General features: G+C 38.7%; 1 protein-coding gene across 33 annotated transcripts in view; it reads right to left on the reverse strand.

Moving 5' to 3' along the window:
• SLMAP (sarcolemma associated protein) overlaps positions 1 to 18,177 on the reverse strand; it is a 96,575-nt gene that overhangs the window by 51,212 nt on the left and 27,186 nt on the right. For 17 of the 33 annotated variants that reach the window (XM_050313343.1, XM_050313346.1, XM_050313342.1 and 14 more), the window contains exons 2-9: positions 12,249 to 12,396; positions 6,713 to 6,785; positions 5,477 to 5,513; positions 4,557 to 4,619; positions 3,051 to 3,146; positions 2,683 to 2,754; positions 1,909 to 2,049; positions 795 to 932 (exon numbers count right to left, since the gene is read on the reverse strand). In XM_050313343.1, coding sequence (XP_050169300.1) covers positions 795 to 932; positions 1,909 to 2,049; positions 2,683 to 2,754; positions 3,051 to 3,146; positions 4,557 to 4,619; positions 5,477 to 5,513; positions 6,713 to 6,785; positions 12,249 to 12,396 — 768 coding nt within the window. Of the gene's footprint in view, positions 1 to 794; positions 933 to 1,908; positions 2,050 to 2,682; positions 2,755 to 3,050; positions 3,147 to 4,556; positions 4,620 to 5,476; positions 5,514 to 6,712; positions 6,786 to 12,242; positions 12,397 to 18,177 lie in introns of all 33 variants that reach the window. The other 16 variants (XM_050313334.1, XM_050313314.1, XM_050313312.1 and 13 more) reach the window with 1 other exon arrangement.

Consider the following 18,177-nt stretch of genomic DNA (forward strand, 5'->3'; position numbering starts at 1 on the left):
GAACCTTTCTGTGTATACTCAGCATAATCATTAACTCATAACTGCTTTAAGAGCAGCAATTGAACCTTTTAATTTGGAAGGAAAATCTTCTGTCTGAGATGCTGAACTAGGACTCAAAGAACCCAAGTTCCAATTCCAGTATTTATACAAGACAAATGCAACAACTGTCTAAGGTCTCCAGAGTCAACACCACTACCTTCCTCCTTCACAGCTTCTACTTATCTAGATTGGAAACTCATGAGGAACAGGATTTATCATGAAGTGTTTATTCTGTTCTCCAGCATAAAGGACCTTTAAATATATACTTAGACATTTAATTCAATCACAAACTTAACAGCATGCTCCTACCCCCTGGTAGCTGAGCCATGTTATTACTATGTGGTGGGCTGCTTATGTTTGTATCTGCACAAAGAGGCAATACAAAGTGCAAATTTATTTCCAATCCCATTACCTGTAAGATGTTTAGGTTCAAAGTTATTTGTCTATATAAAAGCAGCTGAATGTAAAGTTTCACACCTTACGTAATTTTACACTAAAATATATTTTGGCTCCAAAAATGTGGTAACTTTCAAAATGAACAAAAAAGAAATCTTTTTAGCAAGTGGCTTAACTGATGGCAGCTTCAAGTACATTAAAATCAAAATAATATGTAAAAGATGATATGCATCTTTCTATCATCAACCTGTTGTTCAAAAAGCTTCTTAACCTTTTTTGATTACATTAGAAATTCAATTGTATTTATTTGTTCCATTCATCACAGTTTTATCATAAGTCAGACTAAGTTCTGTTGTTACCTTTAGTTTGTCAGAAAGATCCTTAATTTCATTTACAGCTCCATTGTATTTATTAGCTAATTCCCTTAATTCTTCCTGAGTCCGCTCATTCATTTCTTTCAGGTGTGTACATTCATCTTCTGTATTACTTAAACTCCGCTGTAACACAGAATTATTAAGCAATAAATAATAAAAAAGGAGACACAATAAACTACCAAACACTAAAAATTTTTTCCAAACACTATATGTAACTAATCACATTTAGCTGCCTTGTTTTTAATCATTAAGGATAAACAAAGAGATCAAGTCCTGGTAAAAACATTATCTATACAAACCTCTAATGTTCTACCCAAAGAACAGATTATGTGAAAATATATCGGTTTAGGTATTTGTTAAAATAAAAAACCCAAACAAAAACCCCATAGTGGGCTATATAATTGTGAATAAAGGACTGAACTACGTGATCCAGCTCCACCATTCTCTTTTATGCTAAACTGGGCAAGTTCTATAATATTTTTTAGTTCAATATAATCAACAGATTTCATCATGATTTAACACATTATAAAAGCCTAATAGCTCCAAGGAAGTGTTCAAAATCTTTTTTTGTACTTCATAACATGGAAAAGCATCTAAACTAAGATCCCCTTACTCAAGAGGCAGCTGGGTCTCCAGGAAGCAAGGAATGCTCCTGAAGTTTGGTGACAGTAGCACAACTACATGGTGTAGAGAAGAAAGTGTCCATCACTTTGTAATCATAAAAGTTCATTCTTAAGTGTACTTCATACAAGTAGTTAAGTGTGTTTCCATAAATTCTACAGTTTAAACAAGGTCTTAGAGCATTTTTTTAAAGTATGTATGTCATCTTCCCCTCACTTGTCTCCCACACATCGGAACTTCTGTAAGACAGCTTCACCAGTTTTGAAACCTGGCACAAAAGGGAGGAGCTGCAATAATAGCTCCTCTAACTGTTTAACAATCTTGTCCAACAGGAGAAATAAACAGTACTACTTAACACCCTGCAAGTGTGAGGGTACAATAGATTCTGGCATACCACAGGCAATAAAATGGGGATCTAAGTAGCAGCACTCACAACTACTGCAGCATTTCCTAACGACTTGGCATGAAACTTCCATACCTCCACTTCAGACAATTTTCTGACCACTTCAATTTTCTCCTGGAGGACCCGCCTCAGGGACTCTTTGGCTGTTGTCTCATAGTTGTGTTTGTCTTCCTGTAATGCTATAAGCTCTTTTCGTATACTGTCTTCTGTTTGATTCTGTAAATGTAAGATAATTCAAAGATAGCATGTAAATTAGTATTTTGCTGATTAAATATAACAGGCCATGGTAAAGTTAGGTGTATTAAAAGTAGGAGCAATTTCTGATAGGTGGGAATATGCTATCTATAAAGTAGTGATCAAAGATGCTTGACACAACTGGGTGTAAACCAACTTTTTTTAAAGTGTATGTATAGCAGCACATATTCAATGGTCAGATTTGATTACAAGAAAATTATGGGACTTTCATTGGACACTGTTAAGACAATGTCAAGCCTAGGAGAGCTACGAGCTCCCATACAAAATACCTTAAACGGGACTGAGAGAAAAATATCTTAGAATGTAGGTAGTGGAGAGGAAATAGAAACCAAATAAAAATTTAAATTCAAGGCAGTGCATACTTGTTATTCTAATACAATGAAAACAGTAGCCACTTACCCAGATTCCATGAAATACAGAACAGAGCTACCATTTCCATGCTACTCAGATTATCAAAATTGCACAGGTTCATTTCAGGAAGTTTATGTTCCAACTGCTTTTCTACAACGAGCTAATTTCAAAAAACACTCCAAAAGAGGTATCTTTCATTCAACTTCATTTCACCTAACATTCAACTTTAGGTGAAGTGCTTACCTTTGAACAAGCCTGTAACTGATTTCCCATAACCTCTAGTCTCGATAGCAGCCTGTCTTCATCTATTAAAGCCTGGCAGAAAAGAAGCATCACCTTGGTATTAATATATGTGCTTTATGCAGTGCCACTAGAGTTCTGCTTTAAAGACCTGCATTCTGTTGGAGTATGCACTACTAACAGCTATTTCAAACTGGCACATAATCACTAATTTTATTAAACATTATCTTCTGCACAGTTTTAAAGAACCACCATAAAGCTTTTATTATTTCTGCCACTTTCCCCCCCCACACTGTTTGTAAATTAGTAGCTAAAAATTTATATGCCACTGCATAGTTCAGTCCACAAGGAAAAGGATTGCCTGCAGATACCTGCCAACTAGTATCTGAAGCCTCTTGTGTGACAGCAAGTAATCGCTGAAGGGTTGCCAGCTTCTGTTCCAACATTTGTTCCCGATGTAAGGCTTCCTGGGAAGAGAGCAGGGCATCAGTCAGTTCAGCTAGAACAGCTCAGGAAATCAGAAGCAATAGAAGAGATCACAAAATACAAGAAAAAAAAAGGAAATATGAGTGACAAGCACTGTCACATATTCAAAACCATAATAACCCCATTCCATTTTATCCATCCACACATTTATTTGGATAGTTTAATTAGAAAATGGTATCCTGTAACCTCAGGTTCCTGAAAACCTTAATTTTTCATGCATTTTTTGCACATGCTGAGGACACATGGTTGTTCCTTCCAAGACCTGAAAACACTTTGTCTTTTGTCAATAATTTGAGTAACAAAACTGCAGACACCAAAAGGCAGCCTGGCAGCTCCCATGGAATGAGCTGTTCATCCTCAAATCAGGTCACAAAAGAAAAATGCCAAGCAAGAACTACTATTTCTGCATCTTTTTTTTGGTTGTGACAGTGAGATGGAAGAGCATCTTCGTTAACAATTCCAGGATATGGAGAGTGAACAGATTGGGGAGTGAGTATGTATTTGGCTTCCCAAGAAAGAGCATCTGCCTGAGCTGCTTCCTGCTATGTCAGCATATACATATAAAGATAGTATCTATCTCAAAAGCCTCAGCATTTATGGGAACAAATAAAACTTGCTATTATCTAACAAAAACCAGGCAAAATAAATCAGTAGAACTACATATAAATTAAACCTAGATAGAATTTACCAGTAAAACCAGTTTTCTATCTTTTGCAGAAAGTTGATTTTATGATTCTTTCTAAAGAAAGTACTTATATCTATTAGTACACCCTTTAATGTGTTGCCATTTTGCAGTCCAACCCTTTTGTGACATGACATCTTTTGTGGGAAAAAACACACCTACTAAAACTGACACAGAAGCAGGCACATTGGCTGGTGATGCCAATGAGGAAGAAGAGCTGCCAGCACTGTTCTCTCCTTTACAGTTTCCAATAGATACAGGATCAGAAATATTCACACTAAGAGTTTACATTCCCAGAAACAAACCAGTTCTAGACATATGAAATGACCTTGTGTTGCCTTTGTTTTTGTTTTGGTGTTTCTACACATACCCAGCACATCCACAGCAATGGATGACAACAAAAATACTGTGAGCAAAGGAAAATTGGGGACTGCAGGGTGGGAGAGAAGAAAGGCCAGGAAACAGCAGGTACACAGCATTCATGGAGTTTCTATACAGGAAACTTTCATGCTTCCCCTAAAAATAAACATAGTTTATACTGCTCATGCAAAGTCTTGAAAGTTTACACACATTGTTTTACATTGTTTCACTGCAGAAAAGGTAGTTCAGTGTTTATGGTGTTCTTGTTTACAAAACACAGGCCCAAAGACAAGTCATAAGGTTTGTCATGAACAAAAATTAAAGTAAATGCCTTTAAAAGAAAACCTACTTGTAGATACTGTGAAAGCTGAAACAATTCCTGAGAATACATACTGGGAGTGTTAGCAGCAACCTGAAAAAGAAGATAGGTAAGAATCAGTATGGGTTTGGATTTCTTGTTAAAGTCAAATAATGCAAAATTCATTTAAATCTAGCCATGAAGGTAAACTTACAATCATCTAATAATAGCATTTTTATTCATTTATTGTTCCATTACTATTTCTGCTTTATCATAAAACTTCCCAACTCTGGACTGAGGCCTCACTGTGTTTATGTCTTCACAAGTTCTTGAACCACCAGCACACCAGGGATTTCAAGGTTGTTGTTACAACTGAGATTTAACTGACAAAAAACCCCGAGGGGCACAAAGGTGAAGCCATTCAACCCAAGGACCAACACAAACTGTGGCCTTCCAATTCAGTGTTATTGCACACACATTACAATCCCACATTTCCTGTTGACCTATCAGTCGTCATCCCCCTTTATAAGGATCTATTTCAGATTTCAGGAATACCTGTATTGTCTTTAATCCTAACTGAAACTGGGTTGTTTTGCAGAATCTATTTATTTGCTAAATCTCGTAGGCTTTTAACTGTTTTCACAGCTATACCTGTAGTCCCTCCTCAGAACCTGTTGGTCTGTCAACCTCTACCTGGAAATTAATTATCTTAACATCAATAGCTTTGTTCCAGAGAAATGTTTCAGGGGCCATAATGTAAAAAGTCAAACTACCTTCAAATATATACTGCAATACTGCATTTTACCTTCTCTACCTTAAATGTCACTCAAAACATTAAACTAGGTAAAAACAGGCAGTGGAAAACATATCTAAACGTAACTGGACACACTCCACCACTTCTTCATCTTTACAACAAGTCCGAAAACCGCATGTGGTTGAATAAGGCATAAACCAGGAAATTACTGAATTACCTTGTCAACAGGACTTGGTAATGGAGCATGGATAACACTAAAAAAAATAAATTAAAGAAAGTGAACACAAAGTGCAGAATAGCAGTTCAAAAATCCAGAAGATCACTAGTCCTGTGCATTTAATTAAGATGTTATGTATTTTTAAGTTCATTCTTCAGATGAAGTTGAAAAGTTAATACACAAACATGTAAAACCAGTTAATACTATGCTGTGAGACTTTTTCAAAGTTACAGAACTACTTCAAATTATAAAGGAGCTATTCTAAAAGCTCTGTTTACCAACTTCTATTTCAGTATTCACATAAATAGATTCCTTAAAAATTAATTTATTGAGATTTAAACCAATTTACACAAAACAATAAATTTTAAATGAGTGGATATACTACTCTCATTTACAAATTCAACAAACTGAGTAAAAAAATATTTGGTAACTTAACAGAATTTTGTACATTTTCACTGGAGTAAATGTTATACTTGCACATTTTCAGAAGAACTAAAAGTTTAACACTATACATTTCTACTATTACTTATTAGGACATGAAATTATATGGAAAATTTCCCATAACAATTTATTTTTACCTATCTTCCCAGAAGACAAGACACCCTAAAGCTTCATGCAAGTGTTTCTGGATAGTAATGATAAAAGAATATTTGAATAAGCAATATAAAACATACAATTGTTGATAATGAAAGATGATTAAAGTCATGTCATTTGTAATTGGTACTCAGAGCAAACAAAAAATTTAAGGTTTTGGTTTCTACTACTCTCTGAAAATTTGTTTGAAATGTGCACAGAAAACCCTGTCAATATTCAGTTGAGTTTCCATGAACTTCACTTTAGTAGAGTCTCTGTGCATTTAAAGGAGCAAAAATAACAATCCCAAATAAAGAAAGAGGGCAGGAGAATTTGCTCATTTGCTTTCTTTTTCCCTATATTTTTCCGCTTCTAATACACATTTCAGTAGACTCAACCACAAATGATCAGAAAAGACCAACTTCAAAAGAAATAGTTTCTTCTTTTAGAAAACCTTTTTATTTTTCATAGTTAATTTCTAAGAGCTACCAGCATATGAGATTTCTTTTTCATAGTGCCTGCAAAAGAACCATGCTCTCCTTGCACTTCCTTTGCACAGTCACGGGAAAACAAACTGTTCCTACACCGGTTTTCAACACAATATCAATCAAATCCTCATTATGCAGTAGCCGAGTTTGGCTATACATGAATATTTATCCTTACTCTGATCGCAATCGAGCTTCCATTCCATCTGGAAGGAACAGTTTGATTGTGGAGACTATACATCCATGGGTAACTGAAAAGAAACAAATACTAAGTCATCATGACTCGGTACTATTTAACTGTAAATTCGATGATTAATGTTATAGTAACAATCAAACTATCGTAAGAAAGCCTCAGACAGGTAAAGAAGAGGCATGAACACCTTGAAGTACCAGTGCCTGGGTTTGCCTTCCTGAGTCTCCTCTGGAGATGGGAAACTTCAGCAATACAAACTTGAAGGGGTTCTTTGCTGTGTACTTAGTCCTGGTTGTGGAGCAGTTCCAGTTCCAATTCTTCCACATGCAGAAATACCTGAAACCTGTCTTTTCTACAGTAATTTTAAAAGTTAATGGTATGTTTTGATCCTAGAATGAGGAAGAAGGAATGCACCTTACCTGCACTAGCTAACGGGAATGCAGAGGTATAAACAAAAGAACGAGTTGCCTTTTTGACAAGATTCTTACAGTCATATCCAGGGCCAAAAGGCAACACACCCAACTTTTGTCATTGACACTCACCTCAACATCTGGAACTTGCCAAGCAGCTGTTATTTACAAACAAGGATCAAAAAGGGAATGCAGAGGAAGTGTGGAGAAACCACTGAGAAGTACATCCTCTCAAACACCATAAGCAGCATCACTCTATTTTGGGATGCTTGTGCACATCTAATGCACAGCCCTAGACAAGTGGCCTCTCATTTCAGAAGAGGAAAACTTGTTTCTCAAGGACTAAATTCAAGATTCTTTGAACTCTAGAGAGATTCTAAGGTATAAGAGGAGGAAATGCAATATTTTATTCCTGCATTATGCTTTCTTCACAATGTTTCCCAAAAATGTTACTGATACCAGTTTCAGTGTCTTTGCAAACAGTCAAATTATGTCTGAGTTTGAGTTGATTTTTTCCTACTATGATCTGGGAAGTAAAAATTATTTCTGGATACATGGAAAGCTACATTGTCCCCAAAATACTATCACAAGATAGATACAAAGGAGTATGTTGTAACTTATCATGTACCACTATACATCAAGCACCCATCAACATAGGAAATAGCTGCTCTACTTTCACAGTTATTAATATCAGCAAAACAGTTAATCTAGCTTTGAAAAAAAAGGGCAATGGGCATTTTAGGACATCGGTAATACTCTAGGGAAATGAGACAAGTCTTTGAGGAAGCTACCTCAATAGAATCTAAAAATACAGGAGAAACGATCCAACTAAGCCGAGTTGTTTTTAACCTTTATCCATAGCTAAAAGCTAATGCTTTGGAGACACATCCTCCTGGCTACAGCACCTTGCTTTTTCAAGCTGACCTGGTAAAGTATTACACTAACATGCCAGGGCAAAATAGATTAATCTGCAAGGTCCGGGGTCTTTATTTATAATGGAACAAATCCACTCTTGCAAAAACATTTAAAAATTACATCACTAATTAATCAGTAATATTAGTTGTAGCCTGTAATACATAGTTTTCTTAATGAACAATCTTTAGGAGGAAATTAGTGATTTCAATAAGAAAACATTGGGGGATCTGAAATTAAATACCAACAGACAGGTTTACCTTTGGGTCACATATCAGGTAGGTCTGCTGGGAGATTACATAATTGTGAGGATCTTCTGTCAACATCCAGACAGGAAAAAGAAAAAAAAAATCTCCTAAAAGCTGCAGGAGCTTTATTTGTGTAAAATATTAAGATATAAAGAGCATTTAGCAAAAGACAGTGACTGGGAAAAGGTAACCAGCATTTTGATAAGTTGATAAAATAAAAGTAATAAGAAAGAAAAAACCACCCAAACCCCGCAGTCTGACCTTTAGCCATCAGTTAACTGTAATTGCAAAAATAACGAGAAAGCCTAAGGGAAAGGGAAAGCGACACAGAAAACACGAACGCAGCGCTGACTGCACGGGACAGCATCAACCGTTTAAATTCCGGTGTGTGCCAAGCCAAGGCAGCGCAGCACGCTCTGGTTTCCCCGAGGGACGGAGCCATCCCCGCTCCCCGCTCCCGTCTCCCGATCCCGCTCACCTCGGGCCGCCGCTCCCGCCGGCACCGGCACAGCGGCCGCGCCGCCAGGGGGCGCCACAGCGCCGGCCACGCGGGGCACGGCGGCGCCTCCCCGAGAGCCGTCCAGGGCGGGAAACCCCGGCCCACAGGAATGGAGCGAGCCCCGGCCCCACGGGAATGCAGCGAGCCCCGGCCCACGGGAATGGAGCGAGCCCCCACGGCCACGGAGTGACCCCCACGGCCACGGAGTGATATCCCGCTCGTCATCCAGAGCTCCCACCACGGAGTTGACACCCCATGCCTCAAACACAGCTCCCACCATGGAGTGATGCCCTGCTCTCACCCCCCCACGCCCCTTCCAGAGTAGAAACAACCCCACTCTCCACATCCACAGCTCCCACGCCAGACTGAAACACTGCTTCTGCTCGATTTGCTGTGCCACACTCCAGTCACAAGTTCTCTGCTCCCCTCCAAAACACAGTGCTGGCCCCACACTTCACCTCACCACTCCAGACCCTCCCAAGAGCTGCCCTGAACCCCGATGGGTTATGCTGCTGCACAGGGAGCACGATGGGAACATGGAAAACATTGCTGTTTGTCGCAATTTTTGCTTCCCAGAGAACCAATTTGCAAGTGATGCTGTGGGTTTTCTCTTCCCTCATTAGTGCGGTAACAGCAGCCTTGGTAGCCACTGTCCAGCCCCAAGGAGTCCTTCACACCCCACTGAGGGTCTGTGCATCACCCCACAGAACACAGTGGGCTCCTCACTGCACAGGCTCCCTCAAACACCCCACGACAGAAGAGGTGTTCGAATGAATCCAAACCTGACCAGGAAAAAGTACATAAACTGTATTTTAACTAAATCTTCTGTATTATTTGACCCTCCTTTGCAAGGCTGCTGTTCCTGTCCATGTAGGGAAATACCACCAGTTAATTCTTGAAGTGTTCTGGTGCTGACTGGAAAAATTAACAAGTGTTTAAAGAGTATAAACCACATTAACAGAGAAAAGCACAGCAAGATGTTAATAGGCAAGTACTGTATTAAGGAGATGGAAATGGCCAGGCCTCTGTGCTTGTCACTAACACAGCAAGTGGACAAATAAGGAAGCAGGAGGCATGGAAACACTCCTGCAGGGCCTGCTATTGACTTTGGCTGCACAGCAGGAAGCTGAGGAATTGGTGCTCATACCTGATAACCTGAAAAATCACATACTGAACATGCCACTACTTTAATGAACCAAACCCAGATCACATTTGCAAGGAAATTATTTACCAAGACACAGTCTGAACAATAAAATAAATGTATTCTAGCAATATTGACACAATTCAGAATTTACATAGACAAGTACACTCTGCCTGTCCTGTCATTACCTTATAATTACACCCAGCAGAATGCTGAAATGACTTGTGCAAGTAAGGCACTATGTAAATAACCAAATGCCAAGTGGTTTTAAAGGGAATCACTAATTTAAAATCTACTTTCGTGTCTGTTTCATGACTAGATTAGATTAACAGGAACATCTAAGACTCCTGAAATGAACTGGTGAAAAAACTGTGTCTGTATGCATTCCAGTGGCATTCAGAGGTAAACACCCAACCTGTGATGCAGCTGCTTTTGTGCCTCAGCATGATGATATGATCTCCCTTCACTGCTTGGCGGAGCACAGAGAGCCAGGAAAGCAAACCTGCATGCTCTTCCTCATTAGCAAGCTCAACACATTCATGAGTAACATGAGCACAGCTACTTTCAAAGCTTGAGAAAAGGACAAGGAAGGCTGCACAATCTGATCACTCATTACACAAATGACAGGTCACTGGGACGGTGTTTTGTAAAACCACTGGAAAGAACTACTCCTGGCAAGAATTCATGGCAAGGACTTGCTTACCATGAACTTTCCACAAACTTTCCCATAAACTAACTGCAAATAATTGCTGATAAAAAAAATCTAAGTAAATTAAGTAAAATCTAATTTTTCTTTCAACTAAATCTTATAATAAAAATTGGTTTAGTTTAAGTACACTTGAACAAATTCAGCTTCTCTGAGTGAGGGCAGCATCTCATCAAAATTAACAGTTCCAGGTTCATCAGATGCAATGTATTCCTTTGATTTCTTCCATGTATACTGCCAGTATTCATAAATATTTGCAATCACTTTTCATGGAAACATTTTAAGTAATTGCCAGACAAGTTCAACTAGACATCCTGGAGTTGAATCTTTGCAACATTACCTTTGAGAAAAGTGCAACAATGTGATGAGACCTTCACTACAATGAATCACTCAAAAACACTACAGATCCAGAAACTCTCCCTGACAAAACATCTCACCATGAGCACTGCTTAACAATGTTTTCTTTAACCTTCTTTAACCTTCCTCTGATACTTCAGAGTTGAGAACTATAACCTACTTGGCTAAAGACAGAAATCATGAGGAACAGATGGAGAAGGCATTGTCTTTTTGTTTTGTTCACTTAATGCCCTTAAAAAATTCTACTGTTGTACTGTTGGATTGGTTTGTTGGGTTTTGGAGGGGTTGGTAGGAGAGACATTTGTTTGTTTGGGAGTTTTGTTTATTTGTTTGCTTTAAAGAACCTTACCATCAGCATTGCAATTTGATATTATTCTTTCATTCTTTCCTAATACACTTCTGAAATGGCTCCTGAAACACTATGTCAACTCAAAAGAAAACAGATTGAGGCTGCATTTGAATTAACACAGATACATAGCTATTGCCATATATACGAGATCTCCTGAGCATGCATACTGGGAAGGGGACAGCAGGAAAAATAAACCAAAAAAAACATCCCATCACTCTCATTTTTCAGCTAACAACTTTTTCTATCCTCATTTTAAAGCACCTGATGAAATCCAAATCAGTAGCAGTCACAGAAAGCAACTCTGGGTATCTTGACAAGAATTAAATTAGCTGGTTTCAAACCTATGCTGATTAGTTGATCAAGAAATGCAGTTTCATACTTCTGCCACACTATTAACTGAAACTTTAGGGTTCCTAGGCTTGAAAGGTAATTACAAATATAAAATAACAGAAAGAACCCCAAGCACAAAAACTCCAACACAGCACTACACACACACCTATGGTGCACTTTTCAGATTACTGTACATTAATTTAAGTGAGGCAATAGCTGAACATGTGATCCCTCTAGAGCCTCCTTTTCCAGACCTGCATTTCCACTGCACACAGCAGCACCCCTACAGCCAGAGAAGGAGTTGGGCCATGGAAACAACCCAGTTAAAATCTAGCTGAGGGTGTGGGGGTGGAAATAAAACCTGTGTTTTCAGCAGAGCAGTTTCTTGATCCCGTTTATGGCATAGCCACAGGACTCACTGCCAGCACAGGAGGGAAGAAGTAACACAAACCCCCCAAACAAACCTATTTTCTTACAATGGGAACACTATTTACTTTTAAACATTGAATTGCAATAAGATGTTCTAAATAAACATACTGAAAAAAACAGAAAATGATCCATACCCTTACCTTTCCGCGTGTTCTCCGTCACATCGACACCAAACTGGATGATGTCACCTGACATTATTTCACATGGTGGGCTTTCCTCAGATCCTCTACTCAGTCTCTGACTATTGATAAAGGTACCATTACTACTTTTAGTGTCTTGAAGATAGAACTGTAAAAAAAAAAATAAAAAGAATAGTAAAATATCTGTGAAAAACAAGACAAGTATGATAAAACATAAGTTCAAGTAAAATTTTATTTGCTAGAAAATATAACCTGATCTCCCAGTATAGAAGAGAACAAATGTATCAAACTCAAAACACCCTCCTCAGGATGCAACACCTTCCCATTATCAAAAAATATTTGTATTTGATTTCAAGCTGTTTAGATATGATTGAATTCTAGTACATACACTAGGCAAATAATTGCTACAAACTATACTGGAACAACTGCGTGCAGAGAAAGGAACAGCCAACAGTAGCAACAATATCTTTTGCCACGTGTATGTAAGAATTTATATTTATGTTGGTCAATACACAAAAATTCTAACTGCTCATATATTTAAGGAAACAATGTTCCATGACAAATTCTTGCAGGGAAGATTAGCACTGAGGACATAAGGAAAAGCTTTATCAGAAGACAGAATTCAGGAATCAAAAGACCATTGTGAAACTAAGGGAAAGCAACAGGATGCTTTTACCTCTCAACCAACACTCGTTCATGCCACTAAGTTAATCTCAAGATTGCTGCATCAAGTGCCTTTGTAAATATCCATTTGTAGAGTTAATTAAATGTTAATAGCAACTTATTGAATCTGAAACTGCTTATGACACAAGACTTCTAGTTAAAACGGCTGCATCTGAGAACAGGTTACAAATGAGTCACCTGGCAGGAGACCGGAGTCACTGCTAAGCCCTGATGAGCAGACGGCATCAAAGAGGTGACAGGGATGTGAGGAACCAGCCAGGTGTAACTACTGAAATGACTCAGTTACAGCAGCTCAAGCTGACAACAGTTACTACAGAAACGTGGTGGGATGGTAGAAATCCCTGGCTTCCTGCACTCATAAAGAATCTCATCAAGTCCTGAAGCAGGCATAACGTTGGGGGAAGATACTGCCTTCAGAGAAATAAATGTATTCCCATGGTTTGCTTACAGAAACAATTGACTCTTTTTTTTTTTTTTTCCAGGATTCCATACCAAATCTGACATGCTTTTATTTGCCTCTATTATTGCACTCCTCAAAAAAAGTGATATATAGCTCAAAACCATAGTGTCGAGGGAAAAGGTGAGTTTAGAATGCAGGGAGAGACGTATCTTCTATGCTTACCCCAAGTACCATAAAGCAGCAGCCCTAACTGGAGAGCTTGAACTGCACTGGGACTCAGGACACGGGACTCAGTGCAGTAACCAAGGGGAATGCCAGCACAGGAAAGCTCAGGTGGGTGTATGAAGTGACAGAATGAAAAGCAGTATGTGAAAGAGTTTCCCCCAACAGATATGACTTAGATCTTAAACTGAAGGAGGAGAAAATAAAGATGAAGGTAAACAGAAATTAAGGATAAAAAATTATGACTGCATTCACTGTATTAGTAATCAGACCCACCCTACTCTAAGTAATACTCTCCATATTATAAAATACTATTTATTAATATAATAGTATATAATATAGCTTTTATAACAGTTACACATTTAAAAGGCAATCAAATTAATTAGCTTGTTAATTTAATAGTCTGGAAGGACTGAACCCTCTCATGGTTCAGTGCATGGATAATTACTTTTTGCTTCCTGTTTGTTTTCAATTAGCCTTCTGCTTCATTTGAAAATTCTTCTGTTATGAAAAAGTGAGTCACAGGCAAGGAGAAACAAATACGCTTGTGCTTATTTACTTTTCCCCACCCTTTTCTTCCCTATGCATAATATCTGCCTTTTATCCCTCATTACTTTTTGATTAATCACTGCCCCTTGCAAACACACTTCTGCAGAATCTGCAAACAGGGGCAAGATAGCCTTGGAAATACAAGAGAGTGACCACAAGAAAGGAAGCGCAACAGAGCTGCACAAAACTCACAAAATATGAGCTGACACAAAAATCAAACTGCAAAAAGAAATTCATAAACAAATGACCACAGAAAATACAAATTAAATGTAAGATTATATAACTGGTGTCCAGTAAGTGCATACTACTGAACTGCATTATGTACACTTTAGGAAAGTGATAATCTTCAAGTCTTTTCATCCTGTTTGTAAATACTCTTCTTTCTGCATCTAGTAAGGAAATAAGTAACAGCAGCCACAGTTAATAGCTGATGTCTAAGGGAATGGAAATGCAGACTTCAATTCTTGGCATAAAGGATTCAGGTATCTTTAATGGAGCCACTGCCCAGCAACCCGCTGAGTTGGGTCCCTTCCACGCAGTGAATTCAAATGTTACTTCCACACCGGTTTTCACCAGTTCAAGAGACCTTTCTCAAAGGTCAGTCCCTCCATCACTTTTGCATAATTACCAAAGTTATCTTTAGGAAACAAAATCAAGCGCAAGCCCTAAACCAAACGTGTCCATACATGAACCGGCGCTCCTGGCCGTACACTGGTATGTGATGCGCTGCTAATTCTGCAGCACCCTCGGCGGGCTCTCCAAGCCCTGAACCAACGCCTTCCCACAGCAGCTGTGTCACACAGCGCCTTCTGTGGAACCAGCACCATTTGTCCTTCCTGCTTCTCAGCGCAGCCCAGGCTCGGGCAGCAGTGCCAGCTCCCAGAGCAGGGATGAATCCCTCCTTTCCCAGCGCTCTGCCGAGCTGCTCCGCCACCTCTTCACTTGGAGCAGCTCAGGCGTTGGTTTAGTCACCGCAAACCAGTTTCGAGAGCTGACGCAAGTTACACGAGGAGGTGCTTCAGCCGGTACTGCCGGAAAAAGGGCAGCATGTAGTGGCCTAATTATACTTGCTTTTATAATTCACACCTCGCTTCAGAGGAGAGTCCCAGCCTTTTTGTTCCTTGTATTAACAACGAGTTCGATGCAGGGCAGAGAAGGCAGCTCACACACACTCAAAACGACTCAGCTTTTGAGCACTCTTAAAGGGTTATCACATCCTTAATTCAGACAGTAACTATATGTATCATTTCAGTGGTGGTTTCCCCTCTTTCTTAAAAAACACAAGGTAACAAAGTATTCAAGAAACTTACTCTCCATTATCATAACACCTCAGAAAAAAAAGATATCCTAGCCTATATTTCTTCTTTAATAATTTAATCTTTACATCCCCTCTCACTTATACACCACTAATAAGTGCAGTTAATTGCAGACACCTTACCATGTTGCTTCTACAACATTTCTGAAAACTTTATTCTAAAAGAAAACTTGCAGTTCGTCAGTACACTCAAACTTCTCCAGTACAGTCCATCCTTAGAATCTACATCGAGGAAGTTTCAAAAAACTATAGATTTTTGTTTCCCTGCTTTGCAAAGAATGATGTACTTATTTCACACATTTCATATTTATAATATCTCAAGGTACTATTCAGTTTTGCAAACTGAACAAAAAAGTACCTCCTCTGCTCTGACCTGTGGTGTATAAAAATCACATTCCATTTAAGTTCCATTGCTTTCTAGGTCAATGACTCAGAAGAGTATCAACAACCTGCTAAATCACAGTCCATGTGTTATTTTCATGCAGTTAGACACCACTATGATTTTTCCCCTATAACAAACTCCTAATATTTCCTGAGTAGTGAACTAAAAATGCTTCCATAGGGGTCCCAGACTATAAGACATTAAAGTTAAGCACATAAAATATATTAATTTTAACTGATATTAAGACGTTGCAAATTGCTCTAGGAGGACAGATTTTAACCTTACTTATGAATGTAGGTAAATTGTTTTCTTCAAAGAAATAAAAACAACAACAACAAAGCTGCTTCTGTTCCGTGATTACTACTGTAACACCTTCGAGAGGGAGGCTGAAAAGAACTCCTTACTTAGGCTGACAAGTGAGAATGTCATGAGGTGTTCTGTTTCCCAAGCCATCTGCAGGCCTGATATAGGTGAGACACTTCTGAAGGATCTCAGAGAAGACAAAAGAACAGGCTCAGGGATGCACAGAAAATCTTGCAAAGAAAGTAGCACACTTTTTCAGTGATTTAATTACAGTCCAACGACAGGAACAAACAACTGACCAGCTTTTTAATATTTCTAATGTTTGCTATCACCATGTACAGCCATCCTTTGCCATTCCCAGGGCACGTTACTGCTACTCCAACTCAGCTTGGAACTGCAGTTCAGGACATTCAGGGCAATTACACTGAGAGTTACAGTGAGAGAGAATTAGTGGAGAACTGAGTTTGTCTACAGAGATGGGAGATTCAGTATGTGAAGAGGAACCACTTCTACATCAAAAATGCAGACAGACCACAGCACATAATTAAACCTATTTCAGCCTTATTCCATAGTTGAATTAATAATTAATAAGTACCAAAATCTAGGCTATTGCCTTTTACAGAAAGTCAAACAGTAGTGTATTTTATTTATTGCATATATGTTCACTGCCTAGACAACTAACGTAGAAAGAGAATCCCAATTCCAGAACATCCCAGTTTACCACTCTTCTCCTCATCCCTTATTTCCTTTGTGAAAGTAGTAAACACAACTCACATGTGTGTGGGTCCCATTAAACCTTTGAGTCTTTGAGGCATTAGCTTAAACCAGAAAGATTTAAATTAATTTGTCAGATTCTGAACTACAGCCACTAAGGGGATGCTAGCTTCACTTTGCCACGGTTACTGTCACCAAGGGGCAGCAAGGCTGTCAGCCAGAGCAGTTAAGTCATAAAATGCTGCAGTTAAAGATGACAGATTCTTCCCCTACTCACACCACATAATCATTCAACAATTAATGCAGGCATTGTAAATGCACCCCCTGAGTATTAAAGCTAATACTCAAAAGCAGCAAGTAAATAGGGATCTAGAAACTGGAATACTTGCCCTGGAGTAATGCTTGAGCTCAGAATTTGACTAAGTAGTAGCACAACTGTGTTCATTTACTCATTTAATGCTGAGAACTCAACCATGAAGAGAAGTACATTGAGCACAAGTCAGGCTGTGCAAAGCCAAAGACTTTAAAACAACACATACCAGGGTCAAACTAACATGGTCAACATCTGTCACACTTGCAGCTAGAAAGCTTTTTTCCCATCCTGTTAAAAGATTATTTTATCTTCCTTGAAGTGTTAACACTGAGTATTTTATCATTTGGGGGGCAGCACTTCTGCTAACAGAGTACACTGTACAAACCACACTGAATTCCAGGTCAGTCCTTTGGCTGTAAGATAGAGAAGTTCAAATGCTAAACTATCTCCAGATCCAATTGATTGAGTTCTTCATTCTGGTCTGCTTAGACAGATCCTAAATTCCATTCCTCTCACTTGCCCAACTCCACCCGCCTATCAAGGAAGTAGAAGTATTTGTCTCCATAAGCAAGCATAATTCACAGGGTGGGGTACAGCAAGCAAAATTGCTTTTCTATTTAGTTTTCTAGTTCTTAAACACACAGATCTAATAGCTCTTCGCTTACTAAACTCCAGATCCTTCAACTTAGAAACAAAGTTAGTTTATGAAGTTTAGAGTTCTTATGAGATCTTTTTAAAATGATTCAAGCTGCCCGAGGCAGGCACACACCATGAAACTAAAAGCAACCAGCTGTGAAGAAAGGGATTTTCCAGTCAGATTGAACGGAGTGAAGGAGTGGCTGTTGGCTATTCAGGGACCATAAGTATTAAATTTCTCCACAGTGAAGCAAAACTTGCTCGTAGTTTTCAGTAACATCTTTGAAAAAAATAATAAACTTAATCACTCTTTCTGTGCAGTAATGAAAAAGAGAAAAAAGGAACCTTCTTGGATATAGCACTGGACAAAAAAAATATCACTCCAAGTTTTCAACTCAAAGTGTAAGCCTA

Source organism: Myiozetetes cayanensis, unplaced genomic scaffold, assembly GCF_022539395.1.
Source record: "Myiozetetes cayanensis isolate MyiCay16 unplaced genomic scaffold, myiCay2020 scf18, whole genome shotgun sequence".
Taxonomy (NCBI): Eukaryota; Metazoa; Chordata; class Aves; order Passeriformes; family Tyrannidae; genus Myiozetetes; species Myiozetetes cayanensis.